The 24,922-nt window shown below is 37.5% G+C and overlaps 1 protein-coding gene across 1 annotated transcript in view; it reads right to left on the reverse strand.

Moving 5' to 3' along the window:
- SEMA3A (semaphorin 3A) overlaps positions 1 to 24,922 on the reverse strand; it is a 185,647-nt gene that overhangs the window by 7,106 nt on the left and 153,619 nt on the right. Inside the window, exons 11-15 of the mRNA XM_064142584.1 lie at positions 22,244 to 22,463; positions 16,053 to 16,144; positions 13,071 to 13,112; positions 6,965 to 7,122; positions 3,015 to 3,082 (exon numbers count right to left, since the gene is read on the reverse strand). Coding sequence (XP_063998654.1) covers positions 3,015 to 3,082; positions 6,965 to 7,122; positions 13,071 to 13,112; positions 16,053 to 16,144; positions 22,244 to 22,463 — 580 coding nt within the window. The remainder of the gene's footprint in view (positions 1 to 3,014; positions 3,083 to 6,964; positions 7,123 to 13,070; positions 13,113 to 16,052; positions 16,145 to 22,243; positions 22,464 to 24,922) is intronic.

Genomic DNA, 24,922 nt, shown 5'->3' on the forward strand with positions numbered 1-24,922 from the left:
ACTAGACTCATCTGGCAGTTACTGCAAAGGCATGTGTAGGCTAGTAGCAGATGTTATCTGGAGGCTTTTTGTGGCTACAGACACACCCAATTCCTCCTAGGGAAACTACTGGTCAGAACCAGGTTAAAACTCAGAATAATTTGGCCTAGGAAGTTTATGAGCTGTGCAGATGTCTGTACAATAAACAGTTGTGTAAATGACAAATGCATACATGAAAATTTCATAAATTTAGAATCATAGAGTCATAGAATCAGTTAGGGTTGGAAGGGACCAAAAAGATCATCTAGTTCCAACCTCCCTGCCATGGGCAGGGACACCCTACCCTAGATCAATTTAAATTTAAATTTACAATCAATTTAAAGCAAACTTCACCCAAGAACAGTATAAAACATTCATGAAGTATTTAGACAGTGCATGCTTAAAGTCTAGGTTGCAGAACTTCATTCCCTCAGTAATTTTTAAGTTATAGATTCTTTTAACCACTTTGTCTTCATTTTGTGAGTATGTTGCACTTGGTCTGCTCATTTTGGCAAAGCTATATTAACGCTCCTTGTAATCAGGTGTACAATACAATAGCTTTTTCCTGACTACATGTTCTTACAATTGCTGTCACAAAAAAAAAAAACAACAAAAAAAGGTATAGAATCATAGAATCAACCAGGTTGGAAGAGACCTCCAAGATCATCCAGTCCAACCTAGCACCCAGCCCTAGCCAGTCAACTAGACAATGGCACTAAGTGCCTCATCCAGGCTTTTCTTGAAGACCCCCAGGGACGGTGCCTCCACCACCTCCCTGGGCAGCCCATTCCAATGGCAAATCACTCTCTCTGGGAAGAACTTCTTCCTAATATCCAGTCTATACTTCCCCCCGCACAACTTGAAACTGTGTCCCCTTGTTCTATTGCTGGTTGCCTGGGAGAAGAGACCAACCCCCACCTGGCTACAGGCTCCCTTCAGGTAGTTGTAGACAGCAATGAGGTCACCCCTGAGCCTCCTCTTCTCCAGGCTAAACAACCCCAGCTCCCTCAGCCTCTCATAACTCCCTTGCCTGTGGACAGAGATATCTTTTTCAGACAAATAAGTTTATCAAATATTAAAAGATATAAAAACCAAATCATTTTCCTGTCTATGAAGGTAAAGAACAGCCCTATGGTTGTATAAAGCACAGCTAGCAAAGGCAAGGTTAAACAATGGGACATGTGCTATCTCAGATCATAATTTTACTCATGAACACCCAGATAATAAAAAGGTAAAGCTAAGACATGATTTTGCTGGTAATAAAAATCCGTGGTTAATGTCTGGTTAAATTTTCTTAGTGGAGAACTGAAAATATAATCTGAAATCCAACATATGGATGTTGCCACCTGCTCTGTAGAAGCACTGACTTCATGCAATGGGGAATCTGTCAGCTTTCTAGTAGTGTACATTGACTAGTTCAAACTTAAAGTAGTTGGGCATTCATGAGTTGTCAAAACATGACATCATCATAATCTAGTCATGATCTTTCCAAACTTTTTTCCCCTCTGAGTTACTTGGCCTGAGTTGGACAAGCAAGAATTAACAAGAAAAGCTATAGTAACATTAGATGAGATTTTCCAATTATTAAAAAGGAAGATAGAGAAAAGCATTTTGAAAATGTAGCAGTGGTGAATTACAGTTGACACAAAAGTGCAACTTTGGACTATTTATCACTCTTGCAATTATGAAGACTTGAAGAACATAAGGGTTTTGAGGTATCTTCAATTTCAGACACCCTTTTTTATTTATGCCAAACATTTGTCCAGTTATCTAACTGTACCAGAAACATGAATAACCATCTTTTTCCAGCAGAGGGAAGTATTGCCTAAGTGTTTTCCTCACTTATGGTAAAACCAGTGAAGAACTTCTGAAGATTTGTTAACAAATCAGTAACTGTGAGAAGTTTATCAGTCACACAGCTCCAGGAAAGGGAATTCTGGTCAATGCACTGAGAAAGTGACATAACTGACTAAGAACAAACCCAAAAGATGTCAAAGAAAACACATGCTGAAAGCACATAGGACGGGCCTACTGCAAGGAACTGCTTGAGCTTAAAAGCTACTAGTGTAGCATCTCCAACAAAGAGCATTCCAAGTTTAGCCACGGTAGTTAATTATGTGTTTGGTCATCATCCTACGTAAACTGTATGAAACAACACACTTCTTGACGTTCTGAAGGAGATGTCTCTGACAAATGAACGTAAGGAAAAACTTTTGCATGGTGAGAGTGACAAAACACTGGAATAGGCTGCCTGGAGAGCTTGTGAAGACATTCAAAACCCATCTGGACACACTCCCGTGTGACCTACTCTAAAATACCAACAAAACCAATCAACAAATCAAAACCAGTCTTCAGCATCTGACCCAGGCCATCATAAGCAATAGTGATGTATTGGGATAGTGATGTACTATATTCATTTTTCCCAGATATTCAAGAGAATTTCGCCAGCAAATCATTCACATGCTTCCTGCTCTTCTCATGCACAGTCTGCAAATTGCATATAAATGAGTAATATTTCAGTCATACCCATAACATAGAATCATAGAATCATAGAATCATAGAATCAACCAGGCTGGAAGAGACCTCCAAAATCATCCAGTCCAACCTAGCACCCAGACCTATCCAGTCATCTAGACCATGGTACCAAGTGCCCCAATCAGTCTTTTCTTGAACACCTCCAGGGATGGTGACTCCACCACCTCCCTGGGCAGCCCATCCCAATGGCAAATCACTCTCTCTGGGAAGAACTTCCTCCTAACATCCAGCCTATACTTCCCCTGGCACAACTTGAGACTGTGTCCCCTCATTCTGTTGCTGGTTGCCTGAGAGAAGAGACCAACCCCCACCTGGCTACAACCTCCCTTCAGGTAGTTGTAGACAGTAATGAGGTCCCCCCTGAGCCTCCTCTTCTCCAGGCTAAACAACCCCAGCTCCCTCAGCCTCTCCTCATAGGGTTTGTGCTCCAGGCCTTTCAGCAGCCTTGTTGCCCTTCTCACCATGATGCTGCAGATCTGAGCAGTGGGTAAGTGGGTCTCCATTTCGGATGTCTTGTCGTCTAGTACGCCTGCAAACATAATTCATGAAAACTGTTAGTGACTTTATCAGTCTTCACTGTTTGTATTTACCAGGGCTGAAGAGGAAAAAGGTACTCTATAGATAATTACAGATGTCACAAGTGCATCTATGCAACACTATGAAGGAAATAGTATTATTCCTACATCATTTTATGAATAATTAACAATTTGTAGAGTGAGTTTTTACTGTTGCAGCTTGAAGTCCACAAAAAAAGGGTAAATATATATCTCTTGCACTGAACCTATAGTTTATTTTACCTGTGCTGGCAGTAATGCTCACAGACAAATTCATTACTTGATTCATATATACAGAGACTACTAAAGGACCAAAATACATACAGTACAGATTAACATGCATCAAAGAAAACATAGAGAAGCTACAGCTTTTCTTCAAGTACTGTATTTTCTGCAAAATCTAAACAGAAATAAATAGTTCTTTATATGTCTATAGACATATCTTACAAAACCTTTTACAAAAGAGTTGGAATGTCTTTATCTTTAGAATAAACAGTATAGGAAGAGTCTGAAATATCATTTCTTCTCTCCTTTATGGCTTTAGTCTGGGTTCTAGCTTTTATTGTATAACCATTTAAGACAGTATATTCTTTCCTCAGCTAGATTTCCACTGGAAAACATATTAAATATGTGTTAAAAATTATTGTATACAACCTTGGGAAGCTTTGTACTACAGTTGTATTTTGCATTTGTTTTTCTCTCTTTGCCTGCTCCTATTTTTATGTAAATAACTGTGACACAAAATTCAATGAGATAGAGAAAGTGTTTCATATAAAAAAAAGAACAAGGGAAACAAAGATGTGCTTCAAGTGTGAGCACTTTAGGAATCACAGAAAGCCCTAGGGCTTGCAAAATTAGAGGAGAACAAAGAGGATTAAGTTGCCGAACAGTGCTGTGATTTCAGATTATGGCATCCAGCAACGGATATGCAAAAGTCAAGCAGCCTTGTAAAAAGGCCTATTGGTCATTCTCTGGTGACAACAACCTACATTTAACATTGTTCTGCAGTACTGAGAGCACCTCTTTTCTGTTCATTAGTCCTGCTTCTAGGCTCACGCCAACAGCTCAGCACCAGCACATACTAAGAGTTCTCACAGAGCCACCACCAACTGCACAGCTGATTCCTCTTGGCTAGAAGATTTTTACATCCTCTTCCTCTCTCCCCACCCCAGTGAAAGCTACTGAAATTTGCTAAAACTAGCTGTGGGGTTTGTTTTGGTGTTTTTTTTGTTGTTGTTGTTGGGTTTTTTGGTTTGGTTTGGTTCTGTTTGTTTTTTTAATGCGAAGTATGTCAACAGCTGGAGGACTTTTTAAAAAGAAACAAAACAACAATTCAGAGTGTGCACTTTTTTGTACATTTCAGAATAAAATATTCTTTAAAATTATTCTAGCATGCTTTAAGAAGAAAGAATCTTCTGCTAATTGATATATGATGCTAAAAAGTGCACTAATCTTAATTTCAGGTATCATCTTCGTATCACTCCTTACCAGTGAATACAAATATACCAGAACACAAGGAACAATAAAATGTTGTTAGTCCTCTCTACATTTTGAAACGAAGCATATTTATAGGATACTACTTCTAGAAAAGAAGTTTGTGGAACAACTCATTACTGTCCATTGAGTTTGGATGAGACGTTTAGTTAAACTCTCAGGAAAACGTTGCACATATCACCAGAACACATCTGCATGGGGTAAAGTTAAGCAGTCACAGTATGGGAGCTCTGAACTGTCATTTAGGCTTATAAAAAACATTAAAACAAACAAACAAACAAAAGTAAATTAAAATCACAGCTCATAAAAAATCCTTTACAACAAGGAAAAAATAAAACAAACCAAAGCAAAACCCCAAACCAACTGCTAGTAAGACATCTGTGTAATTGCCTCAGGACTCAACTTTCCCAATATTTACAGAGCCTAAAATTACAAAGATCCATTATTAGGAAAATGTTGGCATTTAAGCTGTTTTCAGCAATGCTGATTTCATCATATATGCATTCAAAGTTTTTTCTGAATATATTGTTGGGATCACAGCCTCCCAGGGCTTAGTTTTTCTTTCACAGTGGCCTTAAGAAGAGTGAAGTCTGCACTTCAGTGATTTCTTGTAGCCATGCAAGCCAGTTTAGCTGCAGTAACTGTACTCCTTAGTCTCTGCAAGAAGAGGTCCCAGTCCTTTCACCCCTGACAGTGACAGTGAGCTGTTTGCTGTTAAATAAATTGGAAAGATAGATAAGGAAAAGACAAAGGGCCTTGTTTCTTCCATCAGTGTAGGCAGATAAATGATAGGCTGATACGCTCTATAGGTCTTGAGATTGCCTGAGAGTAAAAATGGGTGCTAGGGAATAATGAAAAAGGATGAAGTTCAGGGACAAAGATTAGTAGGGAGGCAGCAAAGATGAGTAATTCAGTGATTTCTGACCTCACTGCCTCCTTCAACTCAAAAGCAGTGCTAGACTTCAAACTCCTAAAACTTTCAGAGTGAATCAATCTTTCAGACTCTGAAGATCTCAGTGTTCCATCTCTTCTATTTTCTCCTCCTCCAAAGCAACTGGCATGCTCTCAACTCAAGTTTGAATTTAGCCCAAGCAGCTGAGACAATCTGACCAGCTCTTCTTTCAGGGTGTGTCTACTTTCTTCTTTTTAATTATTTTCTGAAGAATTTCACAAAAGGTTTGTCTCAGATTAACTGCGTTTCCTGGTCGAAAATAGAACCTGATGTTCCATAAGCAGCTTTTTCTTTTGTCATCAGTATTTGTTTAGGATACATCATAATGAAAACCTTGAAATTTTAATCCTCTCCATCTGAAATGTCTTTGATAAAGATGCTACTTTCCACCCTTTACCACATTTCACCTCGTACAGTAACAAATCCAAATCAGGAATGTTGAATTCCTACATTTTCAACTAAGTATTTGCTATTAAAAAGCAGTAAATAACAAAAATAAAAGCTCCTTATGCATATAGACCCTTGAATTCCTTGTTTCCATATTGGCCTTAACATGAATGCTTCATTATCATTTTAGCCAATTAAACATCTCAACACTACACCAAGATATGTTCTTATTTGCAAGTGGTTATCAATTCAATTATTCCTGACTTCTACTTCAGTAGCTAAGAGCTGCTCAGCAACTAGCTTACATCCTTAAAGAGTTTTAGAGATAAAAGTAGGCAAATAAAATATTACTTTAAATCTTCAGGTCAGGCAACTAAGACTGGTAGTTTATTTACTGAAATGGTACTTTTTCACCTGCAGAGTATGTGCACATTCACAGGCACACACTTTCCCTTAACCTTTGCACTGCAACACTTTAGCATCAGTGCAGTGTGAATGTGAAATGATAGTTGTGATCTGGTAGCATTCACACATGTATCCACACATACAATTTATGTGTTTTAATAATAACTGTAATGTTCTATATCAGTGAAAAACAACTTACCCTTCATGTCCAAACACTTTATAAATATTTGTTCTGAACCAGAGTTCAGGAATATGCAGGGTAATTTAATTGGACAAGTAGTCCTTTTATTTTAATATTAAACCCCATTGTCATATTAGAGAAAACGATTTTCTATTTGCTTTGCATTACTGAATATCAAGTTTTGAATCCATATCAGGAACAACTCTTTTCTGAATGTTTTCTTACAACAGCTTCCTAAGCCATCCCAAGAAGTAGCGATGTTCACTTTAAATCGACCAAGACTTCATATTGCTTGTAACTCCCGCAATTGTGTTTTCTTTGGAAGAGAAAGGGCTCTAGTTAACCATCCCATGAAAAACCTCTAAAGCCCTCTGGTCATATTGAGACTGTCAGCGAAAACAAATAGCAAACCAGGCAGACATCTGAAACTGTCCCTACCTCTTAGCAGTGGGGAAGTAACGTGAGCAAGATGAACCATCCCAAGCACAGTAAGGGTCTCTCGCAAGGCAACACTCAGCACATGCTTTTCCATACACATCACAGCGGTGCAAAGGAAGCTGTGAAACTCCAGTGGCTGAGCCAATGTAGAGCTGTTGCTGTTAGAGAAGTTGGGAAGAAAAAAAAATGAATTAAGAGGTTTTTTATTCTAGGAGAGTGTATACACACACACACACACATGTATCTTAGGCCATTGAAAATACAATAAATGATTGTGATCCTGACATACACTAAGGAAATGAGAATTGTCCTTAGGAAAAAAGGGAAAAAAATCAAACAAGAAGAATTGATTTTCACATGAAGCTCTCAGAGGTTCTCTGAACAGTAAATTAAGTTACTCTTTCATTACCTTTTTTCTGTTCAGATAGTTGCACAGGGAAAGCACAGGTGGCCAGCGCCAGAATGAGAGGACACAGCCTCAGGCTGCGCCAGGGGAGATTTCGGCTTGAGGTGAGGAGAAAGTTCTTCACTGAGAGAGTCATTGGACACTGGAATGGGCTGCCCGGGGAGGTGGTGGAGTCGCCGTCCCTGGGGCACTTCAAGGCAAGGCTGGACGTGGCACTTGGTGCCATGGTCTAGCCTTGAGCTCTGTGGTAAAGGGTTGGACTTGATGATCTGTGAGGTCTCTTCCAACCCTGATGATACTGTGATACTGTGATACTGTGATACACTACAATCAGCAATGGGACACAATGGAGAGTATGCTTCACAATTAAAAGAAAAGTAAAATCAACTTGAATATGACTTTGATTTACATATGTGCACGTGTGAATTTAAAGTCAATTATTTCACACTGATGCTAAGTTATTTCTGATTGGAAGTGTTGCCATGCATATGCTTCTCTGCATGTTTGATATTTTTTACCCTTCACACTGTTTTCTACAGGTCACATACTCCACTTGAGACATATCTTTAATCAAGCAAGATAATTTACTTTACTTTGGATGAAAACCAGTGTTAAGATGGAGCTCAAGAGCAGAGCAAAGCTATGAAGTAAACAAATAATTTTTTAAAAAAGCATACAAAATGAACTACAGCTTTGTATGACATCACAACAGAATATCTTGTCTCTCTCAATTTCCTCTCTGATATCAAATTCATGTGGTTCATTAGAGACCTTGTTCCCCAGAGGGACATAAGGAAACTGAACCACTGATCCCATGCCAAAGTCCAGAAATATTTCGGCTTAGCACTAATTCACAAAGAAAAGAATGTATGACTGTAGTAAGTAAATACAGTTCCTTCTGAGTTGCAAAACTAGAGAAAAATTAGACAAATAGATAACCAAAAAGTAAATGGTGTAATCCTTCTGACACTCATCTATCAAAAGGTTAAAGCTGGTCATCCATAGCGGGAAACTTAATATATTTCTCTTTAAGGTCTCACTCCAAGCAGTCTCATCATGAAAATAAATTTGGGTGGTCTTTGTTTGGTTTTGTTTATTTGTTGGTTGGTTGGTTTGGTTTTTGGTTTGGTTTGGCTTTTTAGAAAACATAGAGCTAGTGAGGAAAACAGGATTTCAAGAAATGCTGTCAAAATTCTTCATCTCCTGCACTGTCATGTCCCAGAGGTACCATTTACAGGGAATTCAAGGATGGAAGGTGAATGAGGTCACCTACAAACTAGAAATGATGAGTACTAGATACCAGGAGACAGCAAAACAATAAAACTCATAAAAGGTGTTGTGTTAACTTCTTTCAGAAGACAGCAGCTTGGCAGTTTATGCAGACATATTAATGGTAACAGAAACATCCCATGCTTCTATATAAACACCAGTATTTTCTCAAGGCAACATGACAAGGAAAGCACTCAAAGGAAAATCTGCAGGTAAACTGAAAACTAAGGGCTTCCTGAGCAGCTGCTTCAAGTCTCTTACAGTGCCATAGCTGGTTGTAAACACACATTCTTTGGGTCAAAAACTCTGACTATAGAGAGCTCTACACAGAGCCTTAACTGCACATACTGGTCCCCAGTTAGTGTTGTACTCTTGAGAAGCAGATGAGAGGCAGCCTACATGATAAGCTGATTCTCTTTAAGTCATTGAATCAAGTGTTCAGCTTAGGGGTATGTCCTGCAGCAATTCAAATCTTAGGTGACCTAACTATTTCTCAAGAGATGCCTTTTCTCTTTGGTGATTATGGAGGCAGCACAGGTCAAATTAGAGCTTCAGTTAAGTATCTTAAATGTCCAGATGGTATTGATCTGAGTTGCATGTAATTGGGGCATTAATACCTATATAAGCATGTAGTCATGGGTGGTGCAACTAATACAAAAATCAACCCAGAGAAGACACATGGGAAAATAAAGAATGGTGTAAGAGTTTCCTATGTATTTCTGTAAACAATATAATTTTGCCAACACTCTTTCCCTGAGTTCTAAGAAAATATCTTTGGAATTAAAAAGTGACTGGAATCACATTTAAAAAGAAAAAATTTAAAAAAAAAAAAGAGGCCAAAATAGGTTTACCTAAAGATTCTGCTTCTTGTAGGTAAGTTCACAGAGTTCAGCCACTGAACTACAGCATGTGTTTCAGATGCTGCACAGCCTGAAGGCTGCTGCCCTATTTGCCACTCTTTTGATCATGGTTTTAGACTTCAGCCAGTGATCATTATTCTGGACACTAGTAATATATACATCCAAGTAGTATGCAATCCAGAAAATAGTAATAGAGTGATTTGCATCAATGACCTGACCTTACTGTGCTATACACAGCCAAACTGCAAAAAATTTCTCTGAAGAAGTTGTTAATCTAATAAATCAGTTGATTATCAGATCAAAGCAGTAGGTGGGGGGAAAAAAAGGTTGCTCTCTACAAATTCTTGCAGGACTACTAAAAATCCAGAAAAGCTGCAAAGATAAGGGTTTTAAGCAATCCAGTGGTTTCTGCTTGCCCCACAGCGGTGTTCAAAATATAACCATTCCCTGGAAGTCAGACAGAGATAGCAGAAAATTTTCCATCCACAGATTAAAAAAAGGAGAAAAAAAAAGGGGGGATGAAAAAAAAATAGCTTAAACAGAGGAATTTAGGCAGTTTTAAAAGGCATTTTAGGGAGCATGTGGTCCAAATCCTAATCAGTTTAATTATATGCCTTGAAAAATATCTGATGCAGAATAGTTCAGGGAGCTGTTTAACATTTTAGTAACACATCCATTTTGAATTGACCCATTCTATGTATGTTCACTATGGACAGAAACAGTGATCTCTGAATAATAGTCAGTACTTTGTGAAAAATGCTGCAAAAGTAGGTACTAAAGTCTTTCTCAAAGTGTCTGCCTTGCCTTTGAGAATCTTACTGAGGAGGAACAAAAGCTCTTCATAGCAGTTCAGCAGACAAGGAGATGGCATCTATCAGCCAATGATCTACTTGTTTGTTTTTTTTTCCCACCTTACCAAAAATCCAATGGGATTTTGAAAGGGAGAATTGCAAACCTGACCCTGAGAACAATGTGATAGCTTGTTCTGCAAAAAACTCACCTTTGATTGACAGCCAGGCCTGACATTTTGGCTTGCTTCCACATTTGTAAATCAAAGGAAAAATTATAGAGGCCCACTTAACTTCCAACAAGCCACAGAACTGTGAATCTAGGCAGTGTCAGAGTGTGTCTAGGATGCTGCATTATGAAGATTTTATCTATTGTTGGTGTTTATGTGATGAAGCTACACAACCCTATGGCTCTGAAATCAATTAGGATGAATACATAGCTCCAGTAAGAAAACAAAATTCCTGCAAGTTAAAGCCAGAAGGGTTGAGCACTGTACCAAGGCTTAGTTTTGCACACAAAGGTTAAATTTCCTTGCTCAAAGTCACTCTTGCTCAAGGTACTCATAGACAGAAGCATGAGGGGCTTAGAGTATTATTACTTAATTTAAAACTAAGTTCTCCTCCTGAAGAATTTGTATGTTTTGGTCTTTAGAATGAAATGATGCTTTAAAGTTACCCAGTAGGATGTGCTGTTTTTTACTGTTTACATTTCATGCTTCTGCTTTCTACAGTGCATAGAATTATCACGCTGTTTACATGAAAAACACTCTGCTTATCAAGACACAATGAGTAAAGTGAGTAATACAACTACAGCATTTTAAAATCATAAATATAAAATTGAAACATGTTGCCATATACTTGTTTGATGCAGGAACATAGTGCCAAAAGCTTGTCATATTGTATCACGATTCTGTCAATTTTAGCCTGAGGCTGGTTGATCTTACATGAGTTACCTCTGCCTGCATAACTTGCATCTTATGCTCTTTTTTAGCTTTAGACAACTTTAGCAGTGTAGATTTGCTTTCAGAAGACTCAGAGAAAACTGTAATCTTTACTGAATAACTGAAGTGCTTTGAAGAAGGATATAAAAATGTGAGGTCCATTATCAGGTTGATTGACTGCCTTAAGGGAATGTATTCATAAAAAATAATCTAAAGCACAGATTTTTGGTATGATGTGACCATGCATACAACCTGCCAGATTGTTTTTTGTTTGTTTGTTTGTTTGTTTGTTTTAATGTCTCAGTATTCAATAGTACCAGCTTTTTTTGGCCTGACACTTAAGTTTGTCTCATGTAGCAAGCTATGTTAGAAGAGTGTCCCCCAAAAAACTATTTTATGTCAAATACATTCATATTTTCAGACATCTTTCCTAAATATAGTGAATTCTGAGTTAAATAGGCAGCACTTCAAACACAATACTGGGCTCTATTACAGAGTAAATTAAATTTGTTTAACAATATATAGAGTGAGTTAGAAGAGTTAATCTGCTTTATCACTATTTTTTTAGTGCACTTCAGTCTAGAAGTAATGCCAAGTCTCCTCTTTACTCACATTAGTGGAAAAGATAATGAGTGTGAACAATTTTCTTGTATGTACTGAATGAGGCTCCAGATCAGTGCAAATATAGAAAGTAAAGAACTAAATTTTTTTTTAAAAAAGAAGAAGACACTAAATTTTATGTGCCAGACTTCTAGAATCATAACATAGAATCATATTCTAGAATCATATCATTGAATCAACCAGGTTGGAAGAGACCTCCAAGATCATCCACTCCAACCTAGCACCCAGCCCTATCCACTCATCTAGACCATGGCACTAAGTGCCTCATCCAGGCTTTTCTTGAAGACCTCCAGGGATGGTGACTCCACCACCTCCCTGGGCAGCCCATTCCAATGGCAAATCATGCTCTCTGGCAACAACTTCCTCCTAACATCCAGCCTAGACCTCCTCCTGGCACAACTTGAGACTGTGTCCCCTTGTTCTGTTGCTGGCTGCCTGAGAGAAGAGACCAACCCCCACCTGGCTACAACCTCCCTTCAGGTAGTTGTAGACAGTAATGAGGTCCCCCCTGAGCCTCCTCTTCTCCAGGCTAAACAACCCCAGCTCCCTCAGCCTGATACAGGGAATGACAGTGGTTGGGATCTATTTACCTAATTCCAGGCAGAACTAGAAGACAGACCTCTAATATCCAATTCAGCTCTAGATGACAACCCAATGTTTTTTTTTCACTACTACATAATTCATCAGCTGCTTCACAAAGAAGACTAATAATGTTTGCCTATACTTGCTCAGAAACACAAGCATTTCCTTTACAGCAAATAAGACAAACTTTTACACCCATCCATCAAGAAATCCAGTTCACTTTAAGTATGGTTTGGTCTACAACAAAGGCTATAATATATTCTTAAAGAAGTTAGTTATCAGTTCACTCACCTGAAAGTAAGAAATATAAATTCAGGAGTCTAAAAACCATATCCTAACCATATCACAGTACCAGAAGGCCATGGAAATTCTGGAGTAAATAAGAACTAGTCTCCAGACAGCTGGTTAGTTTGTGTTTAATTTCCATTCTACAAAGTATAACAAACACAAACTAGACCTTTTTTTTATCCTTCGCATGTCACATTTCCCTGAGAAACTACTGATGTTTATGTACAGGAATTGGGATGCTGCTGCTCTAATTAATATGTCTCCACTGACTGCCAAGTTAATGTATCTAAAAGACAGAGACCAATAAATATTAAGAAAACCCACAACATTTAAAGTTTGTGCACACTGTACCTGTTTTGTGGAAATCTTCATTGCTGAAATAACAGTGGGTTCCTAGCAAAAAAAGAGAGTTAAAATAAAAAATGAGCTCTACAAACATAAATATTCTGCTAGAATACCATTTGCCCAGCCTAGAAACTCTTGACATTTAACAAGACACTCCTTAGAAACAGTGGTTCTTATCTTTTGCAGTGGAATAGTTTCTAGCTGTAACTGAATCAGAATTCATATCAGATTGTATCTTTGATTGCTATGTTGACTGCAGACAATATCATCATTTACCATTGTTTTTATAGTTTATTTGTGATTACTTGCTAGTCTTAACATCTTGAAGTTAATTTATACACTTAATATTAAAACTACATTTAATTAATATCACAGATAATAGGAAAAACAGTGGCTGCATCAGGACATCAGGACACATAGATACTATACATTAAAGGTGATATCACTGAAATAAGAAATGCTTTAACCATATCAAGATGAAAACCCCAATTTTTTTCTTTTAAGAGCAAGCTTTAATACTAAGCATAATCTTGTTGACTGCACCATGCTATTCATGAGCAAATAAGTTAACTTGTATTTGCAGAGCATGGAAGTGGAGGGAGTTTGCACCCTGGAACACTTGTCATTAAACAAGGCAAATGTGCTGTAAGAGGAGGTACTGTTCTCCTAGCTATGTCTACTCTTAATTATACTTATCTATATCAAGCAGATGTCAAAGCAATATCTACTTTTTTACATGAGAGATTGTAGGGAATATTTAACAGAAGAGGTAGGTTTAGCTCTGATCAAAAGACTGTTACAATTCTTAGGCCCAGCTGTTTGAATTAATTTTAATCCTGAGGGTAAAGGTGACATAATACAGTTACAAAGTGTGTAAGTCAATTCTGTACGAACTTTATTCCATCTAAAAATATGCTATTGATCCCATAAGTCATACTTTTGGTCACATGCATTAATAAAGTCCTTTTTAAAGACTTTACTCTTGTGTAGCTTTCAACTTGCTTCCCCTGGGAGAGTTTGATATGGGCCAGTGGATGTGTACTTGCCTTTATAAATGGATTAATAGACCTTATATTAGTAAACATCAAGTAAATGTCATATTTCAATGAAAATGAAACTCATTAATTTGTTTGATCAGCTGTTCAGATAAATATTTCACAAATGGAGTCACAAGACACATTTGTTATCAATGTAACAGATATGGAAGACTTTCAGTTTCATGGATTTACAAATGAAAAGCCTTGTATTCAGCATATTGCACTTTAAGCATCAAAATACATTGTCTATGATGCACATAGAGTCTTCAGTAACTAAAGAAAACAACATCTGGTTAAGGTACATGTAAAATCTGCTGCAAATTCCCCATTGAATGATCCACATCTTATGCATACAAATTTTACTTACTCCAGTGAAGTACATTTATGCCTTTTTTAAAGCTTAAATACATGCCAAAGGAGATAAATGAGCTTTCATGTAAATCAAAACACCAAAATCCTTTTGTGTAATGAATAGTTACACATGTAAAGTAAAATACCAGATCTGAAATTGCCATTAACCATCCTACTTCTGTAAATCCTTTCTGAAATAAAACCTTAACTCCATTTATTTTATTTCCTTCACTTTTGTATTTCTCTGATCTCCCTTACCTTGGCATTTCTGTCTGATTTAGGGAAGAAATTTCTACATTATCAACAACTGCCAAATTACCCTGCATTAATGTAAGGACTTTTGCACGTATAATACAGCAAAAAAAAACTAAGAGCCACACATTACTCATCTTATTTTCTCCTTGTTGTTTCTTCTTTAGTGTTCTGTGTGTTTGTTTTTTTTTACTATTCCACATTTCTGCCCTCAAAAAGTATGGATTGAAGAAAAAGAGTTAACTGTATTTCAGTGGTATCTTGTGCTCAAAAAAGTGAATTCTTTGCAAGATTGGTACCAGCAAAGGCAAGATTGTTCACAGGGAAAAAAAATATCCAAAATATTCATCAAAATATATACAAGATCCATTTAGATATGTTGCATCTGTTCAGAAACCAAAGATAAAGGCATAGTAACTGAGTCTGATGTGGACACGTTGCTGGCCCACTGTGGGAAGCCTGACCCTATGGTCAGTATATCACACTCCTAGCTAGGGTAGCAACCCCCCAAAAGTCTGGAGCCCGTGAAATGGGGCTATAAAAGAGCACTAACAAAAGGAACAACATTGATTCGTTGTTGTGTACAAAACACAAAACATTCCTGGGTTTTGTCTAGAAAATGTTTGAAAGGTTTACTCAACCTTGACTTGTAACACTCAACCTCAAGTGCCAATGGAATGCTTTATATTTTAGGTGGCTCAGACAGATAAAATGAGAGAGATTATTTTTTGCTAAAAGAAGTACTAAAGATCAGGGTAGGTTTATGGTGCCCCTTGTAAATGCATGAAAATGTGTTTTTATAGTCACCTTTGAAAACATAAACACTTTCTCTGTTTCTCAGACTATTAGGCATAAGAAATCTGTGCAGACCACTGTTTTTTTCCCTGTAGTATCTTCCTAGTTACATTATGTTGACAGTTTGAATAGTGTTAAGAGTTGATGCAAGAATGAAATTTGTGTATTGTATATCTTCACAGTATCACAGATAGACCACATCCACACTTTCCAACAATCTCCAACATTTTCTTTGTTGGAGAAAAAAGACAATTATTATTCTCAGACTTGCATAGACACATACTTAACTACAGCATGTAACAGCTCGAAGATTCAGATACTACTTTACTTTTTAAGCCATGAAACAAGAGCCCAGAACGTAATTTCTTTTATCGTTAACCTCCAGCTAGCACTGAAAGTCTCAAGCTGTATTTTGACTAGTGTCTGAGTCTCCAAATGACAAGCTAATTAGAGGGATATGCCAGGCTATTCCTTCATTAGCTACAAGAAGTTTAGTTTGCAGCTGTCCACAGAGAAATCTACAACCTGACACTTGAAATGTAGCTGCACTTACCCGAAAGACTGTCATTTCTTCCAGCAAGACTTCCTCTAATTCATGCCAAGTCTCCTTAGGAATTGAAACCACTTTAAGAACTGTTCCGATATCTTGAAAAGGGAAAAAGAAGAAAAGAAAAATCACAAACTATTCAGGTGCTTAAGATGCATTCTTCAGCTTCAAATCAGTCAAGAGTTTCTTGGAATATGTAATTATATCACATGTAAAGATTGTTAAGATATGTATGTCTGAGCACTCATTCTTCAAAATACCAACTGCATTTTGAATAACTTAGGACAAGAGTGAATTTCAATAGGACATTTCACTAGAAATCTTTCAATTATGAAAATTCAACAAAGAAAATAAATACTACCATAGTTACTAAAGAATGAGAAAAAAAAAGAAATACCTTTTAACTGACAGTATAACATGACAGATATTTCAGTCATTTCACGAGGAAGGAAACGCATTAAATGTACTCATGCATGTTTTACTGTCCATTTTGAGTGTGATGTTTGTCATTCTTGAAATGCATGTGAAGATGCTGTTAGAAGGCTAAGTATGGATGTAAAAATATCTGGACAAATACTATCAGACAGATGTAGCTGTTAGATCTCTTAAATACATGTCATCTTCTCTGTGTCAAATAAAATACCCAGGATGTATAAACCTACATTTCTCTCTGTGTTAGATACTGGTCTCAACTGAGGGATAAGATCAATACACCTTGTACTTTCTGTATAGAAACAAAGGAAAGCCTAGATATCAGTACCATTTAGGGGATGATGAAACTGAGAGCAGAAAAGGACTTAGGGATGTTGGTGGATGAGAAGCTGGACATGAGCTAACAGTGTGCACTTGCAGCCTGGAAGGCCAATCACATTATAAGCTGTTCACATTATAAGTTGCATAAAAAGAAGCATGGCCAGCAGATAGAGACAGGTGATTCTGCCACTTTGCTCTGCTCTGATGAGACCTCACCTGGGGTACTGCAACCAGCTCTGGAGCCCCCAACACAGAAAGGACATGGACCTGATGGAGCGGATCCAAGGATGGCCACAGAAATGATCACAGAAATGCTGAAACATGTCTGCAACAAGGACAGGCTAAAGGAGCTGGGTTTGTTCAGTCTGGAGAAGAGAAAGTTCCTAGAAGGCCTAACAGCACCCTTCCAGTACCTGAAGGAGGCCTACAAGAAGGCTGCAGGAATGTTTCCTGCAGGTCTCTAGGGAGACTACTATGGACAACGGGTTGAAATTAGGGAAGAGTAGATTTAGATTGGATGTTAGGAACAAGTTCTTTACTATGAAGGTGGTGGAACACTAGAAGAGGTTGCCCAAGTAGGTAGTTGAGGCCCCCTCCCTGAAGATACTCAAGGTGAAGCTTGATAAAGTTCTGAGCAACATGATTTAGTAGAGGATGTCCCTGCTCACTTCAAGGAGTTGGACTAGATGACCTCTGGAGGTCCCTTCCAACCCAAACCATTCCATGACTCTATGATTTTAATACTCTATTTACATTCATGGAGTTTTACAATTTGCTTTAACACAAACATGGCACATGCATGAAATTACAGAGCTACAATGTTATAGTTTTGTGAACATGGGTGGACCTTAAGACCATCTCTGTTTACAGCTTTTGTATCCGTGATATAATTGTTCCCACAAATAGAATTTTCAGGGAACAATAACAAAAAAGAATAATTTCTAGGCTGGTACACATCACAGCAAGGTCTGTGAAATGGAAACACTCTCTAGATGACTTTTCTTTTTAACCACCTAAGTTTAGTGCCACGTAGATGTATCAGAACCAACGATTACATCCCTGTGGACTTTAAGTTTTGCACATTCTATAGCAGTAATTTAAGAGATTTTAAATAGATAAACCTCTCAAATTAACAGAATTATAAAGGTCAACATTTTCAAAACAAGAATTCATATCCAACTGCATAAAATCAAAAATATACTTTGCATATATATTTGTATGTGTTAGCTGAATATCCTGATTAAAGAAGATGACAAGTCACCAATCCTATATTGAAAATACATAGCAAAATGAAACAAATAGATTACACATGTTGAAAATTGAAAGGTTTTGGGTCAAGAGTCTCCATTGTAAGGGTTCTGGAGCACTAAATGGTTCTCCATGACTGGAAGAGATTCTCCAGTCTGGTTTTGGGTCAAGAGTCTCCACTGGAAGGGTTTTGGAGCACTGGAAGAGGTTCCTCAGGCTGGTTTTGGGTCAAGAGTCACCATTGGAAGGGTTCTGGAGCACTTGAAGAGGTTCTCCAGCACTGGAAGTTCTCCAGGCTGGTTTTGGGTTGGAAGAGACCTTCACAATCATGGAATAGGTTGGGAGAGGCATTGGAGGGCATTGAATGGGTTTGAAGGGACCTTCAATGTCACAGAATTATGGAAGGGGTTGGGATGGAGGTTGGAGGTCATGGAATGGGTTGGAAGAGACCTTCAAGGGCATGGAATGGGTTGAGAGGGACCTCTGAGGGCATTGAATGGGTTTGGAGAAACCTTTTATAAGGTGGCTACATTAGAAGCTCTTGATTTAATGAGACAATTCTAGTATTTCCACTTCTTTATGTGAATTAGGATCAAAATATTTTAGAAATCCTAGAAATATCCTGTAGCATTGTTTTTCCAGCTGCTTTCCTTTCAGATTTTTATTTCTAACTATGTATTAAGTTTAGAAAGAATTTTTGTTTCACAAAATATGTGCATCACTGGTTGGTTTCTTTTTTTAATTAGGAATAAATTCATAAGATTATTTAAAAAAAAAGGAAAAAGAGAAACAAAACTGTTTCTTAAAACAACATCAATAATGCAAAGGGTAACATTTTTATTTAGGCAGTTACACATACCAACTAACACCATATAAATTGTTTTGGAAGTGGTTTTAATTATGGTTTACTGCTACAGAGTGAGTATTCAAGAATTCAAAAGTATTGAGAACAAGGTGCAAAAAAATGCAATATAAGAGTTAATGCAAGAAATAAAAATATTTCTACATCAGGGTAATTCAGAACAATATATCATTTAATATTACACTTAGAACTTCATAAATTAGCTAATTTCCTTAATTATCCTAATAAATTGATGACTGCACTTTTGAAGAAACCACACTGTAAAAGAGACCTCTGATCTAATAATTATAACAGTGTAGCAATGTGTGTGGGACTATGACTGTCCTCAGTCAGAATCCAACAAATGTCGTATTCTAGAAATAAAGTGGGACTTTTGATAAAGTAGGAGAGGAAACTGTGGGTACTGAGCAGATATGAGTTCCCCATGTAATGTTTCACCAAAAGACGACTTACTTTTAAGTGGATCTTGCAACAATTAAGGTTGATTGTTGCTGGAGAAAACCTCTGAGGTCAAAGATACACTGTGTTAATCACTAAGGCGACTCTGGTCAGGCCACAGGTACCAAAGTGGGGCTTTATCTGAGTTCTAAATCAAGTTTTACAGAGTAGTATTTCAAACAGCATCACACAAATGGAATCAGGCTTCTCCTTTAGGATCAATGGGCTCAGCTCAGTAAGATAAGATTACTGTTATTAATTTGCTTTACTGACAGATGTACCTTGAGTGTGCCAAATGATCCTAAACAATGGACACTCAGGATATACATTAAGAGCCTATCTTAAATCCTGCTTTTTTCTGATATAGTTTCAAATGTGCCGATATGATTTTATTTCCATTGTGAAACACACTGGTACAATCACAGTGGGAAAGAAACTGCTCTGCTAAAGATTTCATTCACAGGAAAGGAAAATGTGATCACACTGCATGGCTATTAATCACATTGTGTTCAATTATCATCAGTTACTCAAAGAAAAAGGAAGGAAAAAAAAAAGGAAAAGTATTTCTTAACATGCCGACGCTCATCAGTACGTGGGAATAATGTAGATTGCTACAACAGTGATGGGAAAATACAGAGAAATGTATCTAATCTGATGGGAAAGACTTGCACAGAAAAATCCAGTCATATCACTGGGAGTTTAATTCTGGCTTTGACATAGGTTCAGATCATCAAATAGGAAACTGGAGTGTGACTAAAGCCCCTAATCTGCTTCCCCGTTTGTTCAGTGCTTGGGGAAGATGTAGTATGTGCTGACTGTGTTTCTGTTTCTGATTCTTTGGACTTTTACCAGCAAGCTTAGTGCAACTTTCTGTCAGAAGGCAGGCAGAACCTCAGTTCTGTCTCTTTTCCTTTCCTTCTGTCTGGGGGATGCCCCTTTCTCATACTGAAAACAATAATAAGGATAGTGAGCTCAGAAGAGCATGTAGCATCTTTTGTGTCCCAGCTTCAAACACAGCTGGAATGCCTGTTCTTGTCTCATGAGGGTATAACCTCCTGCTGGAAAAAGACCAGTTTATATGGACAAAAGTAATATTAAAAAAAAAAATAACACTCTGCACTTAGAAAGCTGGGGCCTTGGTGCTGAAATCTCATTTGGCAAGCACAAATAATAATACTTCAATGCTTTTCTTTCAGTTCTTGGGCACAACTCTCAGCAATGTTGGATGGGATCCAGAGCACTTACCACATACCTGAATATTAGTGGTTTAGGGAATTTAGTGCCTGAATTCTGAACTCAAAAGTAAGAGCTAAGTATCATTGAGGGTCTTTCAGGGGAAGACTTTGCCTGATTCATTTAGATAAGAACCACCCTATGTAATGATAACTATCTAGAAGGTACAGCTCAGGTTTGGACAAGTCTTGTGCTGTCTGAAAAAGAGATAGAAACCACTGGAAAACTATTCATCTTATTCTAATAGAGGTCTTGAAGAAAGTACAATGAATCTTTCTCTGGAAGTACTTATTGCAAAAGACAAGGCATCTTTCATAGACGGAAGGCCAAACTTTGGTGAGATAAATGGCACCTCTCATGTTCAAGAAATAGATATAAATCAGCTCCTTATGTTTGTTCAGCATCACACTTGGGATGCTGAAAGGCTTGTTCCTCTGCACTGCAGCCAAAGGAAGTACTGACATTAATTTTATTTCTCAATCAGGTCACAGAAGACCTATTGAAAGGCATAAAACACTGGCAATTGTGGATGGCACTGAAGTTTCTAAAGTGTGATGGAAAATGTATGTGTTGAGTAAAATCATACCAAACTATTTGTCAATGTTTTATGCAAGAACATATTGTAGCACTGGTATCTAATGACTCAGTTCACAGCTTTAAAGAGATGGAATATTTTCTGCAGAGATGCATTTCCTGCAGTAAATGTTCCAAACTGCTGTGTATGCAATGTGTTTAGTACACAAACCTTCATCAGCTCTCAGTTTACTCATAATTTATTTCAAGTATCAGCAGAAAAGAGACCTTGAGATTTATTGCTTTGGAAATCTGACCCCAGGTCTACTGCATCAGAACTGTACTTAGAACAAGTCTAAAACTGGATACTATAAGACAGGCAGCCAATCAGGTATTTTTTGGTTCAAAGCTGAAAATAAACAGTGGGGTTTTGGTTTGATATGTTTTGACTTCATGATGTCAATGTCTAATTACTAAAAACTATGTTCAGTAGAAGTTGAAAATACTCTTACTCATAGAACTGAAACTAGTCAAAAAATGGAAATTCTTTGGTGAAGATGCAGTTCCACCAACTGGTAAACAGCACAGTACTGAAACCCTGAACCTAGGCAAATGCTTATCAGCTAATTTTTGGCCACTGTGATTTCTCTCTCTTTTTCTGACACCAAATCCTCATAACACACTATATGTGGCAGATACCTTCATCTTAAAACAATTCACTTATATGGCTAAAGAGCTGAGCATCTTAAGACAATACTTGAAAGGCACACAAGACATTTCTCATACCTGGATATTTGCTTTGTTTATGTCAATACTTCTCATGCTACATTTCAAAATGGGTACCTCAAAGTGATAAATTAATAAGACAACATATTTCTAACAAAATTTCCTAACAACAGCAGTTGAAAAGAAAGTACTATGACCTTAATCCAGGTGGAGAAGATCCTAAGGAACTAAGTTATGCAGGCCATGACTTGAACCAGCCACAGTGAATGTATGTAACAAAGTCCTCCCCACATGCAGAGTTCTGTGTGCTGCCACAAATTTTTACAGGAATTTACTAGGACATAAATCAGAGTATGAACTTTTATTTGATCTATGTCTCCATAATTCCTGGAGGAGCATAGAGTGTCAATTCAGAACTTCTCACCTGTGCCAATGAACATCACATCGTATTGGCCATCTTCTGCATCTACTCGATCTACTACTATCTGTGTGAACTGGTAATCCACATCTGTTTTGATCATGATTGGACGGTGGTTGATGGGGAATACTGGGTTGTACATGGCTGGATGACTTCTTGCAAATGTTATAACTTCATCAGGAAGGTCCTTGGTGGAATCAAAGCCTCCAAATGTTTTACTGGGACACTGAAAATAAAATGGAAAAGGATTTTCAATCTATTATTGATCACTGGTATCACATTAAAAATCCATTTCATTCATATCATCCCAATTAGTGCAGTCTATAATTATGTATGACAGAGGATCTCAGTATTTCAGCAAAAGTTAATTCTGTCACTAAAAGCCTCTCTCTTTTTCTTTTAAAACTGTAACTCAGTGCAAATGCATTTATAGTCATTTAATGACAATTATCAACTTATAATTGGCAAAAGAAAGATATCCTGAATTATCTAAACTATTTCAATGCAAGACAAGTAATTTTAGTCTTTGTTTGTACACAATTGTACACATGGAAATTAATTAAAATGCCATCATCTTAGTTTCAAAATGTTGTCTTCAGAAGCTGACTGGAAATCAACTCCTCCCCTAGGAATCAAAACCTTAAATGCTGGGATAATTCCCTGTCCTACTCACTTTTCAAACTCTTACTTGCCTCAATAAGCCTGTGTCATCCACATAGTCCCAATAACACAGATCCTGTTACACTAAATCAAACCAAGTCATGCCTGAAATGTATCTCTTCTCTCTCCAATGATTCTAAAGAAAGCCTCTTGTGAACGTTGCTGCTCATACTGTCAACGTGTACAGTTAGGTTAGATGAGTCTTGCTAAAAAACTGAAACAAGTCCTGACTGTCATGTGCTGTAAAGTAATAGAAAAGTTATAGTTCTCTTTAGATTACGCTGATAACCATAACACAGTAAGAGAGTCCCTTTGCCCCCTTATATTGCCATGAGTAGGCCTGAGAGTTTTGCTTCTAATCTACAAGAAACAGAGAATTCTCTGCTCCCGTTCTGCCAATGTGAGTAAATTGTAGAAGCTGAGAAGTGGAGATAAGACCATGGCTTGGGTATCCACAAAAATATTCCTCCACTTTCACCTACTGCTTGTCCCCATGAGTGGGCTCAAGGATTTTGGCTAATCACCACTGTTTGCCCTCATGTCTTCTGTTGAATTGGTGACTATTTTCTTAAGAAGTAGAGGTTACTTCAAAGTAAGCATTAGTGCTATATTAGTGATGTTGAATGGATGAAAGAATGAGCTACAATGGCATTATATGTAGACCTTATTGCTGTCTACAACTACCTGAGGGGTGGTTGTGGCCAGGGGGAGGTTGCTCTCTTCTCTCAGGTGGCCAGCACCAGAACAAGAGGACACAGCCTCAAGCTACGCCAGGGGAAATTTAGGCTTGAGGTGAGGAGAAAGTTCTTCACTGAGAGAGTCATTGGCTACTGGAATGGGCTGCCCGGGAGGTGGTGGAGTTGCTGTCCCTGGAGCTGTTCAAGGCAAGGTTGGACGTGGCACTTGGTGCCATGGTCTAGCCTTGAGCTCTGTGGTAAAGGGTTGGACTTGATGATCTATGAGGTCTCTTTCAACCTTGGTGATACTGTGATACTGTGTAATACTGTGATACTGTGATATCAGCAGTTAAAAGATATTAGGTAAACTTGGTGTCTCACATCCTTAATGTGTTCAACTACCTATTGAAGACATCTAAAACTCTCAAATTCAGTTGACAATAGTTGCTTGTGGCATTCAAACCTGAAATATAAATAGCTGATGCTAAAATACCCTAGATAATTTGCCCTTTACATCCACGTATAGAATATCTTCCAATTAAATTGAAAATCTAGAGGACATCTTATTAGCCAAGCATCCAGACCTTGCAGTATGCTCTGCAGAAGAAATCAATTGACTTTGCTATCACCTTGATCCAATTTATTAATAATTCATCAGAAATGAAATTAAAAAAATCAACGTTGCCAAAAAGAGTAGTTACATTCAGCAAAGGGCTGCTTCCAGCACAGATATATAAAGTGCAAATCGTCTCTTTTCAGCATATTTGTTAGTAAGCAAATTCATATTCTATTCCATTACAAGGTATGGAAGGGAGAAAGGGAGTGAGGAAGACCAGTTGATAAATGCATGATGCATGTGCTGCAGACTATGCAGACAGTATGGGAGTTATCCACTTTATTGTGCCAACATTATTCAGCCTTTTTATTATCATATGTTCTTGCTCTCTTATACAGAAATATTGAAAAGAGAAAATCAGATAAGCTTTCTATAATCATCAGCCTAACTGTCTCAAAAATTATGTTACAAATTCTGTACTTTCAATTTTAAGTTTGCCTTGCATCTTCATTAATATGCTAAATACGGTTCAATACTAATTACTGAGATTAATTAGATAATATATGTAAAGTGCTTTAAATATAAAAATCACTACACAAGAACTAAGTATTGTTAATTGCAGCTGGGCAAACAGGCAAAAAAACAGCTAATGAATATTCAATTCAATTTTAAGTAAATGAACTTCAGCTGTGTTTCGATTGCTTGAACATTTACTTTCTGGCTCATTTTGCATCACAGGATTTTAATTGTAGCAGTGTTGACCACGAAGTATTTTGTGCAGAAAAGTCATAA

Source organism: Pogoniulus pusillus, chromosome 4 (genome assembly GCF_015220805.1).
Source record: "Pogoniulus pusillus isolate bPogPus1 chromosome 4, bPogPus1.pri, whole genome shotgun sequence".
NCBI classification, from domain to species: Eukaryota; Metazoa; Chordata; class Aves; order Piciformes; family Lybiidae; genus Pogoniulus; species Pogoniulus pusillus.